Source organism: Nicotiana tomentosiformis, chromosome 8, assembly GCF_000390325.3.
Source record: "Nicotiana tomentosiformis chromosome 8, ASM39032v3, whole genome shotgun sequence".
NCBI lineage: Eukaryota > Viridiplantae > Streptophyta > Magnoliopsida > Solanales > Solanaceae > Nicotiana > Nicotiana tomentosiformis.
This window is the reverse complement of record NC_090819.1, coordinates 100,523,027-100,541,198: the sequence shown is the minus strand read 5'-3', so window position 1 is coordinate 100,541,198 and position 18,172 is coordinate 100,523,027. Positions and strand designations below refer to the sequence as shown.

The window sequence follows — 18,172 nt, the reverse complement described above, 5'->3', positions numbered from 1 at the left end:
ACTAATGCACGTGGTCAACAATAATACATCACCCACGGGTGTAGATACATAAATAGAAGAACTCAAAGAATCACGGGATATGCCCAAATACGTGGCAAAATAAGATAACACATAAGAATAAGTGGAGCCTGGATCAAATCATACTAATGCATCTCTATGACAGACTAGACCAATACATGTGATAACATAATCGGATGCAACTGCCTCCGTCCTGGCAGGAAGGGCATAATATATGGCTTGGCCTCCCCCTCTAGGGCGACCTCTACTTGTCCGATCTCCACCTCTAGCTGGCTGTGCAGGTGGAATGGAAACTGATGCAGTAATCATGGCCTGAGAAGCCTGAGGACCCTGTGGAATAGCTGGGGCCTAAGAAATATGTGGAGGTGCACCCCTCCTATGTCTAGGGCAATCCCTCATTATATGACGAGTGTCACCACACTCAAAACAAGCCCTCGGAAGACGTGGCTGCTGAGAGTGGCTCGAGCCTGATTGGTTGGAGTGACCGCTGAAAGCACCCTGTACATGAGGTACAGTAGATACTGGCGGTGCATAATAGACAACCTGAGGTCTGGAAGTAGCAGGAATACCGCTGGAAGCTGAGAGTGCTGAATGAATAGGACGACTCGCATAACTTATACCATGACGGGCTGCAGTTGTGGCACGAAAACTGTTATATGTGCCAGAATCTCGGTCCTCTTAGCTTCCCTCTCTTCTCTCTCCCGGGTCCGCATACCCTACAATCTCATATCAATTTCCACCACTTGCTGGTATGCGATATCCATCTTCAGCTCTCGGGCCATACTGAATCTAATACTAGGGTAGAGCACCTCAATAAATGGACGGACACGCTCTCTAATAGTAGCAACAAAAGATGGTGCATGCCTGGATAAATCACTGGACTGGACTGCATACTCTGATACTGTCATAGAGCCCTGGCGCAACTGCTTAAATTCTACGCACCATGCATCTCTAAGACTCTGGGTAACAAACTCTCCCAAGAACATATCAGAGAACTGAATCCAAGTGAGTGACGCTGCCTCTGCTGGATTACCCAACTCATATGCTCGCCACCACTGATACGTCGCTCCCTTAAGCTAGAATGTAGTAAAAGTAACCCCACTAGAATCCTCAATACTTATAGCATGGAGGATATAGTGACATTCCTCAAGAAAACCCTGAGCATCCTCTGAAGCCAAACCGCTAAAAGTGGGAGGGTGGTACTTCTTGTACCTCTCAAGTCTGAGCCGCTCCCCCTCAGAAACGGCTACCCTAACCTCTGGCCAAACTGGGACAACTGGTTGTACTGGTATAACCTCTGGGGCATGGTCAACCTGGACCCGTGGCTCTAGGGTATGGGCAGCAGGAGTGTTTTCTACTCCCCCGGCCTGAGATGTGGCAGGAGCAAGTGGAATCAACCATGCCTGAGCTAGAGTGCCAAAAATACTCAAACACTGGGCAAGGGTCTCCTGAAGTGCAGGGATAGTAACAAGCGTCTCAGGTGCATGCTCTCCAACTAGAGCTACTGGTGGCTCCTCTGCAGCAATTCGTGCAAGTTCTCTGGATGCACCACGTGGTCTTTCTCGGCCTCTGGCTTGGCCTCTGCCCCGGCCTCTTGTGACTCCAATAATGGGTGTGGGTGTCTGATAATCAGATCCAGTTGTCCGTGTCCTCACCATCTGTGAGAAAATAAAAAGACAATGATTTAGAACTTTGAAGTCAAAAATGCGCATGATAAGGAATCAAAGAAGTGAACATTTTTTCTAACAGTTCCATAGCCTCCCGAAGATAAGTAAAAACGTCTTCGTATTGATCCGTGAGACTCTACTAAACCTGCTTGTGATCCATAACACCTACGAACCTAGAGCTTTTATACCAACTTGTCACGACCCTAATTTCCCTCAGTAGGATGTTGTGATGGCACATAATCTCTAAGACTAGGTAAGCTTAACAATTTGCGGAATAATTGAATATAAAACTGAACTTCAATCTCAACACATGATATATAAAAAAAAATGCGATTGAAATAATTGCAACTCCCAAAACCTGGATAGGAAGTATCTCACTGATACCTAGAAGTCTCTGCATACAGACTATCTCACTGATACTTGGTCTAGTAGGAAGTACCTGGATCTACACCAAATGATGTACAGAAGTATAGTATGAGTATACCACAGCAGTACCCAATAAGTGTCAAGCCTAACCTCGGTAAAGTAGTGATGAGGTCAAGTCAGGGCCCTATCGAAACTAATAAAAGACAAGGCGAACAATTTAACAATATAATAATAATAATAATAATGAAACTGAATCGAATAAGGAGTATGTCACAATTTAACTACATAGAGTAAGGGCAAATAATACATCACGAAAGAAAACATGAATTTACATATTTAGGGAAAACCAAACAATCAAGACAAGTACACCAATGAGAAAAAAAATATCAACAAGGGACTCCCGAGGTACCGCCTCGTAGTCCCAAATCATAAATAAATTCACAATATTTCTTTTCCTTCACATTTAGTTTTAAAGAAATTATTTTTTTTCCGAAATAGCATCCCGCGTTTTAGCCACCCTTATCACACCGCATGGTTTCTAGTAGTTCCCCTACTAGACACGCGTATCAAGCCTCCCTTATCTCACCGCATGCGTTTCAACTCCCAGACTTTATACCACCGCATACGTATCAATATCACAATATATCACAATTCACACCTCAAGTTCTCAATTATTTCAACTTACCAAATAAATCAACAACAACATTACTTTTCACAATAATGAGCTCACGGTTCAATCACAATGTATACAAAAAATATCTCAACAAAATATTCGAGAGTGAATAACTCAACCAAAAATAATATTTCAGACATTTAACACTTTGCCTCAATACCAAATTTTAAATATCAAATACTTCATATTAATAATAATTCAATTAAAAAATCCAACTTTCAAATAATGAGCGTAGAATAAAAGAAACAAAGCTTCAACTAAACAACTAAAACAATTAGAAGGAAAAGGTAAGGCAAATTTCAGATATAAAAACAGACCAATGATGATGAGTATAACAAGATAAAATAATTTAATTAATATGTGACAGAGATCTACACAATTTGAAACAAGAATTTTTCACATTTAGCCCTTGTACACACTCGTCACCTCACGTACACAGCTTTTTACATATCAGAATTTTCATAATAATACCAATCCTAAGGGGAATTTCCCCCACACAAGGTCAGACAAGTCACTTACTTTGAACCATGTAATTCTTTACTCCGCTATACCTTTGCCTCGCGAATTGGCCTCTGAAAACCTCGTATCTAGTCGCAATTAATTTTATTTAGTCAATACAAATTATTGAAATTAATTCCATATGAAAATACTAATTTTCCAGCAAAAATCCAAAATTTAACTCAAAAATCGCCTGTGGGGCCCATATCTCGGAACACGACAAAAGTTATAAAATATGAACGCACATTCAACCACGAGTCCAACCATACCAAAATTACTAAATTCCAACATCAACCCGACCCTCAAATTTTTAAATTTAACCAAGAGGGTTTTCAAAGTTTTCCAACTTAAATCATCAATTAAATGCTAAAACTAGCAATAGATTCAGGTAATTTGACCAAAATTGAGTTAAGGATACTTATCCCGTTGTTTCCTTTGAAAGTTTCCCGAAAATCACCTCTCATCAAGCTCCAAATCGGTAAAAATGGAAAATCAGACGAAGTCTCATTTTCACAACTTAAACTCTCTACCCAGTCATTTCTTCTACGCGATCGCGAAGCACAAAATTTTTCGCTGCCAAAATAACCCTACGCGATCAGGAAAACTCCAACGCGATCACAAAGCACAGTCTCCGCAAACCTATGTGATCGTGAAGAACAAAACGCGTGGCCCAGCTTCTGACTCTTATACTCTACGCGAACGCGACATGCCTCACGCGTTCGCGATGCACTGGCGTCCAAGCTAGGCGATTGCAACCCCATTCTCGCGATCGCGTAGAGAAAAATTCTACTCTACCCAGCTAAGCCTACGTGATCGCATAGAAGGAAACCAGACAGTGCATCAGAAAAATTCCAACTGGGTTCAGAGTCCAAAATTCAATTTGTTAACCATCCGAAACTCACCCGAGGACCTCAACCAATACACCAACAAGTCTTAAAATATCACACGAACTTAGTCGAAGCCTCAAATCACATCAAACAATGCTAAAAATAAGAATCATACCTCACTTGAAGGCTAATGAAACTAAGAAATTCCAACTTCTACATACCATGCCGAAATCTATCAAATCAAATCCGATTGACCTCAAATTTTGCACACAAGTCATAAATGACATAACAGACCTATTCAAATTTTCAAAATCAGATTCCAACCCCGATATCAAAAAGTTGCCCGGTCAAACTTCTAACTTAAATTTCTTATTTTCACCATTTCAAGTATAATTTAACTACGGACTTTCAAATAATTTTTTGTACACACTCCTAAGTCCAAATTAACCATACAGAGCTATTAAAATTATCAAAACTCTATTTCAGGGTCGTGTACATATAAGTCAACATCCGGTCAACCTTTTCAACTTAAGCCTTTAACTTAGGAACTATGTATCACATTTCACTCCGAATCCAAAAATCAAACACCCCGGTAAGTAACAACACCACGATATAGCATTGAGGAGATATAATTTAGGGGATCAGAGTTAAAGTATTCATAACGATCGGCCAGGTCTTTATAATTTCTAATATTAGGAGGAGTAGTTTTAAAAGTACAATAATAGCACAATTATGTTAAGTAAAGATAATGAAAAAAATGAGCAACTATACGGAGTCACAAAAAATAAAGGTTGAAAAATAAAAATATTATTTAAATATTAAAAAGTAATCTATCATTTTAACATAATTAAGTTTGCATATAACCTCATCCAATGACAAAGTTCAACTTTAATGACATCACTTATTATAGTTAAGTTTGTGGATGACTTATTCTTTCTAAGATTATGGAGTATAAGTTTTTAAAAAAATTAGAATAATAATATAGCTAAGTGTAATAAAAAAATAAAGAAAAATAATTAAGAAAGAAATAAAATATGAGAAATTATGTATAAACACGTGAAGTAAAGGTTGGAAAATGAGAAATAAGGAAATAAAAAATAAAGAATGTAATTAAAAAGTAAATTAAAAAGAAAAGAAAAGAGATTCAAAACTAATCTGTGTAATTACACTCCCTTAATTACACTTAATTACATGCTCACCGAATAATTACGTGGTCATACAACATGCCAAAACTGTGTAGGGGACCACACCTTAGACCCCAAAAGAAAAAAGGAAAATAGGGGACCATATCTTATATGGGAAGAATCGACAAAGTTCTAGACAAGTGTAGAACATGGACAATGTAAGGAACATAATTGAAGGCGAAGCTCCTAGAAATATGTCACCTTCTACTTCCATTTCTTTCCAGAAGCTTCTATGTTTACGCTATATAATCATCACATCTTCCCGCAGCATCTTCCGCAATCCAAAGCTAAAACTCACAAAAGCAAAAAACTCCCACATCCAAAGATACCTCAAGATCATTGAAACCAAGTCAAATCAAGAAGAGGAAGATGGATTTCAGGCTAATGGGTATTGACGCACCACTCTTCCACACTCTCCAGCACCTTATGAACGCCGCCGGTGAAGATTCCGACAAGCCCGTCAACGCCCCATCGAGGAACTATGTACGTGATGCTAAAGCCATGGCTGCAACACCAGCGGACGTGAAGGAATACACAAATTCCTACGTTTTCGTTGTGGACATGCCGGGGTTGAAATCTGGAGATATCAAAGTGCAGGTGGAAGATGATAATGTGCTGCTGATAAGCGGAGAAAGGAAGAGAGAAGAAGAGAAAGAAGGGACAAAGTATATCAGAATGGAGAGAAGGGTTGGGAAATTCATGAGGAAGTTTACTCTGCCGGAGAATGCGAATATTGATGCCATTTCTGCTGTTTGTCAAGATGGGGTTTTGACTGTCACTATCCAGAAGTTGCCTCCCCCTGAGCCTAAGAAACCCAAAACTATCGAGGTTAAAATTGCATAAGATATTGAAGTAGTTATTTTGTCACTCTGTTTTGTGGTCACGGGAATGGGAAGTGCTCTGTTTTGATCTTTTCCTGTGTCTTTATATTTTCAATGTTTTATGGATTATGATGAAATGTGAGGAAGAACTAAATGTGTAGGTGTTCTAGTATCCAGTTTTGTTTCTTCGATTGGCATCAATGTATCGAGTACTTTTCCATATCTGAATTCAGGCCTTTATCGAACGTGTGACAGATTTTTTTTCAAGATTTGGCAAAATCAATCTTGAATTATCCCGAGAGCACACCTTATGAATATCGTAGATTTTAACAAGATAGAAGAAATATATGCGATAAACGCATGAATCCTCGTCGTCCATATTGGTAATGAGTATTGCATATTTGGCCTTGTTCAGTCCGTGAATAGATCGTGACCAAATCCAAACTTAGTCCCAAGTTTTTGTGCCTGAATATATGTAGCCAATTAATTAAGCTCCTGCTGTTGGTTCTCAAGATTCAATCACATTTTTTTGTCTTCCTTTTTGTTCTAATGCGTAGATTCAGGATTAAACGAGAAGATTGTTAGTACTTCTACTGTTCAAACTCTGTGTTTCTTTTCTAATGCATAGATTTATAATTAAACAGACTATTCACAGAGCAACAACGATCACACTCGACAAAAGGTACAGCAAGCGTTTAGATAAAATGAGAGAATATAGAATGTCAATGTCAATGATTTAATCGTGTCTTGCATCACCCTTTATGTATACAGATGTATAGGGTGCAGTTATGGCGAGCGAACATGATAAACGGGAAAAAGATAGATCAACGTTGTCTCAAGAGATATACAATCTCTTTAAATCCTCATAGACATGGTGAAAATTAGGAATTGTCTTAAATTATTTATTGTAATTTTTAAAAATAATTATTTTAAATTATTTGTCATTTTAGAAGTTCAAGTGTAAATTAATTATTCTTTTTCTATTCTACTCTTAATATTAATTATTCTGGTAGACGACAAATATCTTAATTATGAGTAAGTATTAAATGAAGAAATATTATATTTAAGACATAAATAAGGATAAATATTTTCTTAAGGGGCGTGTAAAAGAAAAACACGACAGATAATTTGAGACGGATTGAGTATTAGCTATACCAATTGGTTGGAATTAAATTTTAGTAATGTAATTAATGAATTTGCTTTATTTAGGTCCTATGTTTTTAGGAGAGATATCTTTTACATTTGAAATTTTTACATGCCTGTAGAAAAATGCAGAGATCATCATTATCATTGTTGTCCATTGTTATTGTTGTTGTACAATATGAGTATAATATGATGTCACGATCCAATTTAGGATCACGACTAGCACTTAGGAGCAAGTGCCCCCAAGTATGCGTCATCAGTATTTTACAAAAAATCGGACAGAGTTTTCCCTCTATTTGGACTATCCCGAAAATTTCCATGTCTCAAATCAACAACCAAATATCCTAATATCAATTCAAACGACAATGACTTTATCAATTAACCAAAATAAATATCTACCATTAATAGTCCACCCACTAACAATTAGAAATACTACTTTATCTCCAACTTTGATAAGAATGAGTGATACTCAATATAAGTCTATAATAACAAAAGAATACCCATGACACAAAAAGAATGACTATGGAGCGACTCTAAGAGTTCAAAGAAAAGGCCATAACAGTAAATAAAATCTTCGCCCACGCGAACAAGTGCGAGGCTCACCAAGAACTATCAACATGTGCGCTCTAATTAACGAAATCCTCACCCGCGTCAACTATTGTCTCTGTAAAAATAATTAGCGGGGAATGAGTCGCTAGCTCAATGAGTAATAACACTTAACCACAACCGTTTTTATTGGGGACAAGTCAGAAAACATGCTAGTATATTAAACAGAAAATATCATAAAATGCAATTTCAGAAATAATAAACAATCATCAGTCTCATCATATTTTTCATGTAATATAAATCAATTGACATTTCGGTAATAAGCTCGGTAAATACTGTGTAATATCAATATTCATGTGTGGGAGGTTTCAATGAACGGATCATGTAATCGGTATAACTGTGAATTTCTTCGCAAGAAGTCAAATATAACGGTAGTCCATACTCGAGGAAAATCGATAATGGTATGCTAGTTTTACCTTCCCACTAGTGAGGGCTATAACGATAATCGGTAATTAGAATGTGCACCAGGTCTAACAAATCCGCCGTTAGCTACGAGATCCTTCAATGTCTACTCCCATTTATACTTGTCTCTGAAATATATATATACTCGTAAAAAATATTTTAAAATAACATAGGGCATTTCGGTTCTTATCAAATCATATAATTCCATTTCGATAACAGTAAATTCAAGTAACGGTAAAATAGAACTAACGGAAATATTTAAAACAACGGTAATCATCTCAAATAACTATTTCAGTATCATATCGAGTAAAAGACTTGTCCCACATGCAACTCAAAATAATCGGTAACATATTCATATTAAAAATCATGTGTAAATCATGCAAGTTATGAAAACACAAATTGCAGTAAGATTACTACTCACATTACTCGTGCCGAAATACCAAATGCTTCACCTCGAGCAATTCGTACAAATTCCTCCAATCAATCTATAATTACATAATATCGTTCTCATATTAATTTTCTTGTTTAGACTAGTTCATAGCTAATTTAGAATACCCAACCCTCGAGGTTTCATACTTGACTCTTAATTCACCGCATTATATTTACCCACATATGAATAATTACTAATCTATCAACTCCAACCTATTCATAGAATTTATTAATCCAATTTCATAAAATTCTATTGATTCTTTAGGAAAAAAATTCTCAATTACGTGAATGAACTAGTGTAATTTCTATTACTCTGTAGAATTTTCCAATCATGAGAATCAAAATTAAAATCCAGCAGAAGAAGAAGCTCAAGTAATACCTATAAGATACAATTAGTGCTTAAGATTCCTCACAAATTGCTAAAGATTAACAAAAAGTATACATATCTTTCCTTGTTTCACTGACTTTTGCCAATCTCCTTATTTAACTCTAACCATTAAAATATATTCTCAAATTTGTGGAATACAGTACCTTAAGATTTGAACAAACAATGACCGGAAGTGACTTCTTTTGCGGCACCATGCTTTTTCCCCAACTCACCTTCTATATTTTTTATTTTTGCCTTAACCCTTGACCCATCAAAATCCCTTTTTGCTTCTGGTTTAGTTTTACGCAGCAACTCTTTTCCCTTTCTTTCTTTTTTGATTTTGGCCAAAGAAAGGGGCTTCAGCCCTTTATTCTTTTGTTTGCATAGGGCTTTACCCCTATTTCATCTTGTATTGTATTTTTTATATATTTTATTTTGGTTAAATTACTTAATTACCCTTTTTTTTTGTAATGAGTATTACATTCTCCCCACATTATGAAATTCGGTCTCCGGATTTATCTAATAGAGGATCACATTCACTTCACAATTTAAAAACCTTTTCAAGAAATGTTGGGTACACGAGTAGATCTTAGTATTAGTTTTATCGCACGCAAACGCAAAGTTCGAATATGCTATATAGATCTTGGAGAATATGTTAAGAGATTGTATTCTTGAGTTTGGAGGTAGTTGGGACGCTTATCTACCTTTAGTTGAATTTGAGGACGGACAATAGAGCTCTATTGAGTCAGATAATTTTATGTTCATGTATATCTATGCATATTTTACCTCATTATAAGAGGTTTTAACTAGCAAGAAACGTGCCTACTTTATAAGCCAATTTACAACTCTCCTATATATAATCATACCTCTAATTGTTTGAGTAATTACTGATATGTCAAATAGCTAGAAACAAAGTTAACGAATTTTTTCTTTCTTTCTTTTTTTCCCAACCAATCAATATTTTTTATAGTCATGGTGCATCTTATAGACCTGAGATATACAGTGTATCTAGAGTTGTGAGCTCCATCACAAATAGCTTGTCTCAACCCATATACGTTTGCTACACATAATTAATTACCTATTCGGAGAATACCCTCACTATTAACAGGCATATCTTTGCTTTTACCAGCTAGAAACTAATCTCGGTAATTAAATAATCGCTCATTCTCGTATTGGTTATCCTTTATACACTCTACATCGGGCTTGACCAATAGCCAATAATGTCTTTGAATTTTATTTTATTTGTTCCACATTGAATCTAATACGTGTACCCTCTAGTCTATGCATATCTTCGTCCAGAAGTATCTCTACAGGAGCTATATGCGCCAAATCACCCATAGATTTTTTTTTTTTGCATAAGCTATAATATTTATCTTTCCTGAACAATATAAAATAGTACAATTATATCTTCAGTAGTTTCCTCCATCAGCATTGCTAAATATTTATATCTCTGTTAGTTTTAAATATACTTCAGGCTCTTGTGCTATGTATAAATCTCATAGGCTTCTTCGTATAAATAGTGTCTCTAAATCTTAAAAGGAAATACCACTATGACCATCTCCAAATTATGAATGGCATAATACGACTTGAGCTTCTTCAATTTCCTTAGAGCATAGGCTATCACGCGACTATTTTGCATGATAAAATATCCTAATCCTACCCTCGAAGTATCACATAACATCGTGAATCCTCTAGAGCCTATTGGAATAAGGCTAACATTAGTGTAATTGTCAAACATGCTTTCTCGTTGTACATTTTTCCATCCACTAAAATTTAGCGATTTTCTATGTTAACTTGGTGAGTGGTGGTGCTATTCTAGAGAAATCCTACACAATTGCCTATAGTAGCCTGTCAAGCCAAAAGTAACCTCTGTAGGAGAAATGGGTCTCAGCCATTTATGAATTGTATCTTCTTAGAATCTATCATTTTTCATTCTTAAATACCATGTGTCCTATGAATACCATCGAGTCCAGTTAATTGAAGAACTTGGGAAAAAAGGTTGATTTTCCTACAGTGTCTTTGACATATTTTTCAAGTAATTCTCGTGTTCTTCTCGGGTACGAGAATATACCATAATATAGTAAGTAAAAACTATGATGTTTTTTTTTCTTTGAACACCATATTCATTATATACATCAATGCAATTGGAGTATTGGCCAATCTAAAGGACATCACAGATAACTCATAATGTTTGTACCGAGTACTAGAGGCAACATCGAAATATCTTCCTTTATTATTCTAAGCTGATGATAACCAAACTAAAAATCAATGGCTCCTTGTAACTGATCAAATAAGTTATCTATACAAGACAAGAAATATTTGTTGTATATTGCTATCTTATTTAATTATCTATAGTTGGCCCACATTCTTGAAGACTCATCCCTTTTTTTTCAAATAATATTGGTGTACCCCATGGTGCAACACTCGGTATGATAAAACCTGTATCCAGTAGGTGTCTCAATTATTCAATTAGCTTTCTCAACTCTGTTGGTGCTATATGATATAGTATGGGTGCCAGGTGTCAGCTCAATACCGAAGTTTATTTCTCATATTGGAGGTAGTCCTAGTAAATCCTTAGGAATACTTTAGAGAATCTCTCATTATGATACTTTTTTTCCCTCAAACTAAGTGTTTTTTCTCTTGTGCCCCTTACCGTATCTATGTGATCCAAACAACATTTCTTCTATAATCGTTAAGTCTTCAAAATATATAATTTTCTCGTCTCTAAAACCTATAATCCCCTTTTTAGACAAAACTAACTTTTAAAGTTCACCAAACCTAATAGTCTTTCCACAGTAATCTAGGGTAGCATGGTAAGAAGATAATTAGTCCATATCCATCTGTACGTTAGAGTCAACCATATCAAGTACAACTTGGTTAGCTAGGGTTTATTTTTCTTAACTTGAATCTTAAAAGTTTTAAACACATGTCTAACTACTATAAATTTTTCACAGATGCGAAAACCCGAAAAGGTTCGCTTAATATCTCAAAACATTCTTGATTTATAAATCTTCGACTCATATTAAAATCCATACTAAAAGATATTCTAATCTTGATCTTCTTATGTGAGTTCTTGCACGCCTATCATGTCCATATTTTCAATCTTTCTGGTAAGTGTAACTGCTACAGAATAGGTTTAAGTCTTCATATATGCAGTTACTATCTTGTTTAAACAATTAACCAACCTTTTAACAAGTCTCTAAACTTAAGATGTTGCTTGCGTAACCAGCTGAAAAAGTTTTGTGTTATATGTAAGTATACCCAACGTCTAAATCAATTTCTTAAATAATCTAGCAGGCAAGTTCATGTCACAAACTATCAAGAAGGAAGTGATTCATAAACATTTTAGTGAAATTATTCCCAAATTAGTTGTGTTGCTCTTGTTGGCATCTCTAAGAGTACCGTAGCATTTCATGTATTCGCCATGTTCTCTAGTCCAAAAGTTGCATGTTCCATAGACCTCTTCATGAAATATCCTATAGCTCATAACGTGGTAAGTATGTTATTAAAACCTTTAATGATCCTTTGAATTATCAGAAATAGTAAACTTAGTAGTTTCAACTTTAGGAATTTTATTAAGAATATTTTGTTGTTCCCCATATCTTCAAGGTGCATGAGGACTTTAGAGCCCCTACTTCATTGGTCATTCTTCTTATGTTTATCTATTATATCCATAAAGATCTCAATTTTTTTTTTTTTGAGGTAAGTACCTTTTTGTGATAGCACTCCTTTATCGTTGTAGTGGTGGACTAGTATAAATTTCTGAAATGGACTCTATTACACATCTTACCGGAAATCACCTCATATGGCACAATGAACCTTTCACTGGTATTGTATTCTATTTATGTAGCATTTTCTTTGCTTGGATATGGATGCATGTCCATTGGCGAAATTTGACGTCTTTGAAGTTTGAACCTCTAGCCCAATTCCATTATAGGGTAATTGGTCCGAGTCATACATGAATAGGATAAGTAATGATAGATTCAATTATTTTACCCTAATCGCCACACACGTACAGAGGAATAAGAAAGAAAGACAAGACACATCCTATCACGCCCTCGCAAAATTACGATTATGGGAATGGCCGGCTACATAACCATAATTGAGATTCTACTACCGACGTGTGCTCCATTAGTCACAAGAATAATCTAGCTCTGATACCAACTTTGTCACGACCCAATTTAGGATCATGATCGGCACTTAGGAGCAAGTGCCACCAAGTAAGCCTCATCAGTATTTTATAAAAAATCTGACAGAGTTTCCCCTGTATTTGGACTATCCCAAAAATTTTCATGTCTCAAATCAACAACCAAACATCCTAATATCAATTCAAACGACAATGACTTTATCAATTAACCAAAACAAATATCTACCATTAATAGTCCACCACTAACAACTAGAAATACTACTTTATCTCCAACTTTAATAAGAATGAGTGATACTCAACATAAGTCTATAATAACAAAAGAATATCCAAGACACAAAAAGAATGACTATGGAGCGACTCTAAGAGTTCAAAGAAAAGGCAATAACAATAAATAAAATCTTCGCCCACGCGAACAAGTGCGAGGCTCACCTAGAACTATCAACCTGTGCACTCTAATTAACGAAATCCTCGCCTGCGTCAACTGTTGTCTCTGTAAAAATAATTAGCGTGGAATGAGTCGCTAGCTCAATGAGTAATAACATTTAACCACAACTGTTTTTATTGGGGACAAGTTAGAAAACATGCTAGTATATTAAACAGAAAATATCATAAAGATGCCATTTCAAAAATAATAAACAATAATCAGTCTCATCATATTTTTCATGTATTATAAATTAATTGATAATTCGGTAATAATTTCGGTAAATACTGTGTAATATCAATATTCATGTTTGGGAAGTTTCAATGAACGGATCATGTAATCGGCATAACTGTGGACTTCTTCGCAAGAAGTCAAATATAACGGTAGTCCCTACTCAAGGGAAATCGATAATGGTATGCTAGTTCTACCTTCCCACTAGCGAGGGCTATAATGGTAATCGGTAATTACAAGGTGCACCAGGTCTAACAAACCCTCCGTTAGCTACGGTTTCCTTCAATGTCTACTCCCATTTATACTTATCTCTGAAATACGTATATACTCGTAGAAAATATTTTAAAACAACATAGGGCATTGCGGTTCTTATCAAATCATATAATTCCATTTTGATAACAGTATATTCAAGTAACGGTAAAACAAAACTAACGGAAATATTTAAAACAACGGTAATCATCTCAAATAACTATTTTGGTATCATATCGAGTAAAAGACTTGTCCCACATGCAAATCAAAATAATAGGTAACATATTCATATTAAAAATTATGTGTAAATCATGCAAGTTATGAAAATACAAATTGCAGTAAGATTACTACTCATAGTACTCGTGCCGAAATACCAAATGCTTCACCTCGAGCAATTCGTACAAATTTCTCCAATCATTCTATAATTACATAATATCGTTCTCATGTTAATTTTCTTGTTTAGGCTAATTCATAACTAATTTAGAATAGCCAACCCTCGAGGTTTCATACTTGACTATTAATTCGTCGAATTATATTTACCTACATATGAGTAATTACTAATCTATCAACTCCAACATATTCATATAATTTATTAATTTAATTTCATAAAGTTCTATTGATTCTTTAGGAAGAAAATTCTCAATTGCGTGAATGAACTAGTGTAATTTCTATTATTCTGCAGAATCTTCCAATCATGAGAATCGAAATTAAAATCTATCAGAAGAAGAAGCTCAAGTAATACCCGTAAGACATAATTAGTGCTTAAGATTCCTCAACAGACTACTAAAGATTAACAAAAATTATACATATCTTTCCTTGTTTCACTGACTTTTGCCAACCTCCTAATTTAACTTTAGTCAAATTTGTGGAATACAGTACCTTAAGATTTGAACAAACAATGGCTGAAAGTGGCTTCTTTTGCGGCACCAAGCTTTTCCCCCAACTCACTTTCTGTATTTTTTATTTTTGCCTTAACCCTTGACCCGTCAAAATCCCTTTTTGCTTCTGATTTGGTTTTACGCAGTAACTCTTTTCCCTTTCTTTCTTTTTTGATTTTGGCCAAAGAAAGGGGCTTCGGCCATTTATTCTTTTGTTTCTGAGGTCAGTGAGGAGTTCATATAGTACTCCAACATCTTCAAAATTGAGACATAGTTATTGTTTGTATTCAAAATTGATCATAATAATTAGAGTGAAATGTTTGTTGTGTCAATCAAGGCAAAGGACTTTAAACCTCAAAAAAGTGGAGCGGTTAGTTTGGCCAGAAAATTAGCTCACAACTATCTTGGTCGGTAGAAAGAAAAGTATGGTGCACAAAAAGCCGAGGATTGTAAAGGGTTGTTTGGTATGATATATTAGAAAAAATAATACATGTATTAGTTTTGGTAATAAAAATTCTTTGTTTCGTTATTTTCAACTTATGTATAACTAATACTTGTATTAATTATTCACCTTATTCAGTATTATTCTTATCAATAGTAAATTATAGCATTAGCAATATTATAATTATAATACATGGATAAACATATATAAAGGAAAAAATTACTCTTTTAAATCCTTTTTCAAATAGTCAGAGGGTATTATTATAAATAATTTTTTGTTAAAAATTGTGCAATGCATGTAAAAAATCAACATTTCTAATTACAATATTAATAATGTATCATATTCCGTACTATTCTTATACATTCTACCAAACGCCCCCTAAATCATTAAGTCTGTTCTCATCAGTGTAGTATTATTAGTACTTCGATTTGATTTTCTATTTCATCCACAGCTGTTTATGCATTTCATGGGTCAAACGAAATTCTCATTTAACTAGTCAGATATAGAAAAGAAGGAACCTTTCATATCGTTCATTGGAGTCAGAATATTCTACTTTTAGGTTATTCTTATAAAGACATTCTAATATGAAGATTATAAAAATCTTTCTTTACCTATACAAAGATATAGAAAAGAAGGAACTCAAATGATACTAATTGATGTAATAAAAGTATGGTCAAAGATATGTTTCTTTTTTGTGAGGAATCTGTAAAAAGGTGGAAACATATTTGCTAAATATCTACTAACATACAATTATAGGGGACCATACATTAGACCTCAAAAGAAAAGAAGGAAAATGGGGGACCATATCTTGCGTGCGAAGAATCGATAAAGTTCTAGACAAGTATAGAACATGTGGACAATATAAGGGACAGAAGCTCCTAGAAATATGTCACCTTCTGCTTCCATTTCCTTCCAGAAGCTTCTATGTTTACACTATATAATCATCACATCTTCCCTTAGCATTCTCTGCAAAACCAAAGCGAAAAAAACCAACTCAAATACACCAAAATCAAAATCTCATAATATCTCAAAATTGAAACACACTCAGTTAATCAAAGAGGAGGAAGATGGATTTCAGGCTAATGGGTATCGACACACCACTTCTCCACACTCTCCAGCACTTCATGGACGCCGCCGGTGAAGATTCCGACAAGTCCATTAACGCCCCGTCAAGGAACTATGTACGTGACGCTAAGGCAATGGCTGCAACACCAGCCGACGTGAAAGAGTACCAAAATTCCTATGTGTTTATCGTGGACATGCCGGGGTTGAAATCTGGAGATATTAAAGTGCAGGTGGAAGATGACAATGTGCTGCTGATCAGTGGAGAAAGGAAGAGGGAAGAAGAGAAAGAAGGGGCTAAGTATATTAGAATGGAGAGAAGGATTGGGAAATTCATGAGGAAATTTACGTTGCCGGAGAATGCGAATACTGATGCAATTTCTGCTGTTTGTCAAGATGGGGTTTTGACTGTGATTGTTCAGAAGTTGCCTCCACCTGAGCCTAAGAAACCCAAAACTATCGAGGTTAAAATTGCATGAGATATTGGACTAGTTATTAATTACCCTGTTTTGTGGACTTGGGAATTGGAAGTGCTCTGTTTTGATGCTTTGATAGTATTGACTCAGTAATAAAAATGGTATAGATATCTTTTTCTCTGTTTTCTTTATATTTTCTAGATGCTTTATGATGAAATGTGAGGAAAATCTAAATGTGTAGGTATTCATTCTTTTGTTTAATGCAAGTTAAATGCTACTGGTATCCAGTTTTGTTTCTTCCATTGCTATCGATATCAACTTCTTTATCTGATAAGGAACAAATAATCTTCTTTTCCTTTATGTTTAAACTTGGAGAGATTTATAGAAATTGAGTAAGGTTTTGATAGTATTGTTTTAAGAAATTCAGGGCCATTTTGAACGATAGTGACAGAGTGTCTTGAAGATTCTGCGAAATCAATTGCAATTCGGAACAATAAAATCTTGAATACAGACTATGAATAATATGGCAGAGGTTAACAAGATAGAAACGTAGGCGATAAAAGCATGAATCCCCATCATCCATAATTCCCAATCTTGAAAGTACGTCCAAGTAGCAAGATACTCTCTCGGTATCTTTACAACTAATGATAAGTGTAATTGTTTACATGTAAACATTTATACGTGGTTTGAACAGCCTGGTTGCGGGAGCGTAGCTTCCGAAGGAAGTAATAGCAATATTAATAAGCAAGAAATAAATATTATTGAGCTTTTTGATAGTGTATGTCATTAGTTTTTCAGAAATTCTCCCCCTTACAATAACTGCTGAGCTCAATATTTATAGTTGCAGCTAAGGAACAAGTTCCTAGGATTAAACCACTCTTAAATGACAATTATGAGGCTATTGAAGAATATATAACGGCAGACTATGAATGTCATGTTCTCTATAACGGACGAGGTATGTGCCACCGAGAAGTTGGTGAAGATACTTTTTTTGGCGGAAAATTTAATGACCTTCTCTGAAAAGTTTCTGGCGCTTGATTAGACGCGCGTTTCCCCGCATTTAATGCCCCGAACACGCATCATCCTACGATTCAGCTATACTTTCGCCGGTTCTCGAGGTAATCATGGCCACGATTTTAGCCGCCTATTCCTTTACTTATACGCTTCAATTTTCTTTTTTAACGCTTCACAATTTTTCGAACTCTCTCAAACTCTCTTTACTCAACTCACTTTTGCTTTTAACTTCCTTTAACCTCCTTCGTAAAAGCCCTTACTTTCCTCTATTAACTATAGCCTCCTATTCCAAAAACTCTAGCTCTCCAAAG

At 35.3% G+C, this 18,172-nt stretch overlaps 2 protein-coding genes and 1 long non-coding RNA gene across 3 annotated transcripts; 2 read left to right on the top strand and 1 right to left on the bottom strand.

Moving 5' to 3' along the window:
* The first annotated feature begins 5,514 nt into the window (after positions 1-5,514).
* On the top strand, positions 5,515-6,321 carry LOC104117237 (17.3 kDa class II heat shock protein-like). The gene has a single exon (XM_009628264.4). It carries the CDS (start codon positions 5,603-5,605, stop codon positions 6,074-6,076), a length of 474 nt encoding a protein of 157 aa, XP_009626559.1. The 5' UTR covers positions 5,515-5,602; the 3' UTR covers positions 6,077-6,321.
* Positions 6,322-7,721: 1,400 nt separating this feature from the next.
* Positions 7,722-9,376, bottom strand: LOC138896696 (uncharacterized). Its single transcript, XR_011410090.1, has 3 exons — positions 9,014-9,376; positions 8,627-8,690; positions 7,722-7,861 (listed from the first exon to the last, which is right to left on the bottom strand). It is a non-coding gene; the product is annotated as an uncharacterized lncRNA (long non-coding RNA).
* Positions 9,377-16,331: 6,955 nt separating this feature from the next.
* LOC104117235 (17.3 kDa class II heat shock protein-like) lies at positions 16,332-17,147 on the top strand. The gene has a single exon (XM_009628261.4). It carries the CDS (start codon positions 16,437-16,439, stop codon positions 16,908-16,910), a length of 474 nt encoding a protein of 157 aa, XP_009626556.1. The 5' UTR covers positions 16,332-16,436; the 3' UTR covers positions 16,911-17,147.
* Positions 17,148-18,172: the final 1,025 nt, after the last annotated feature.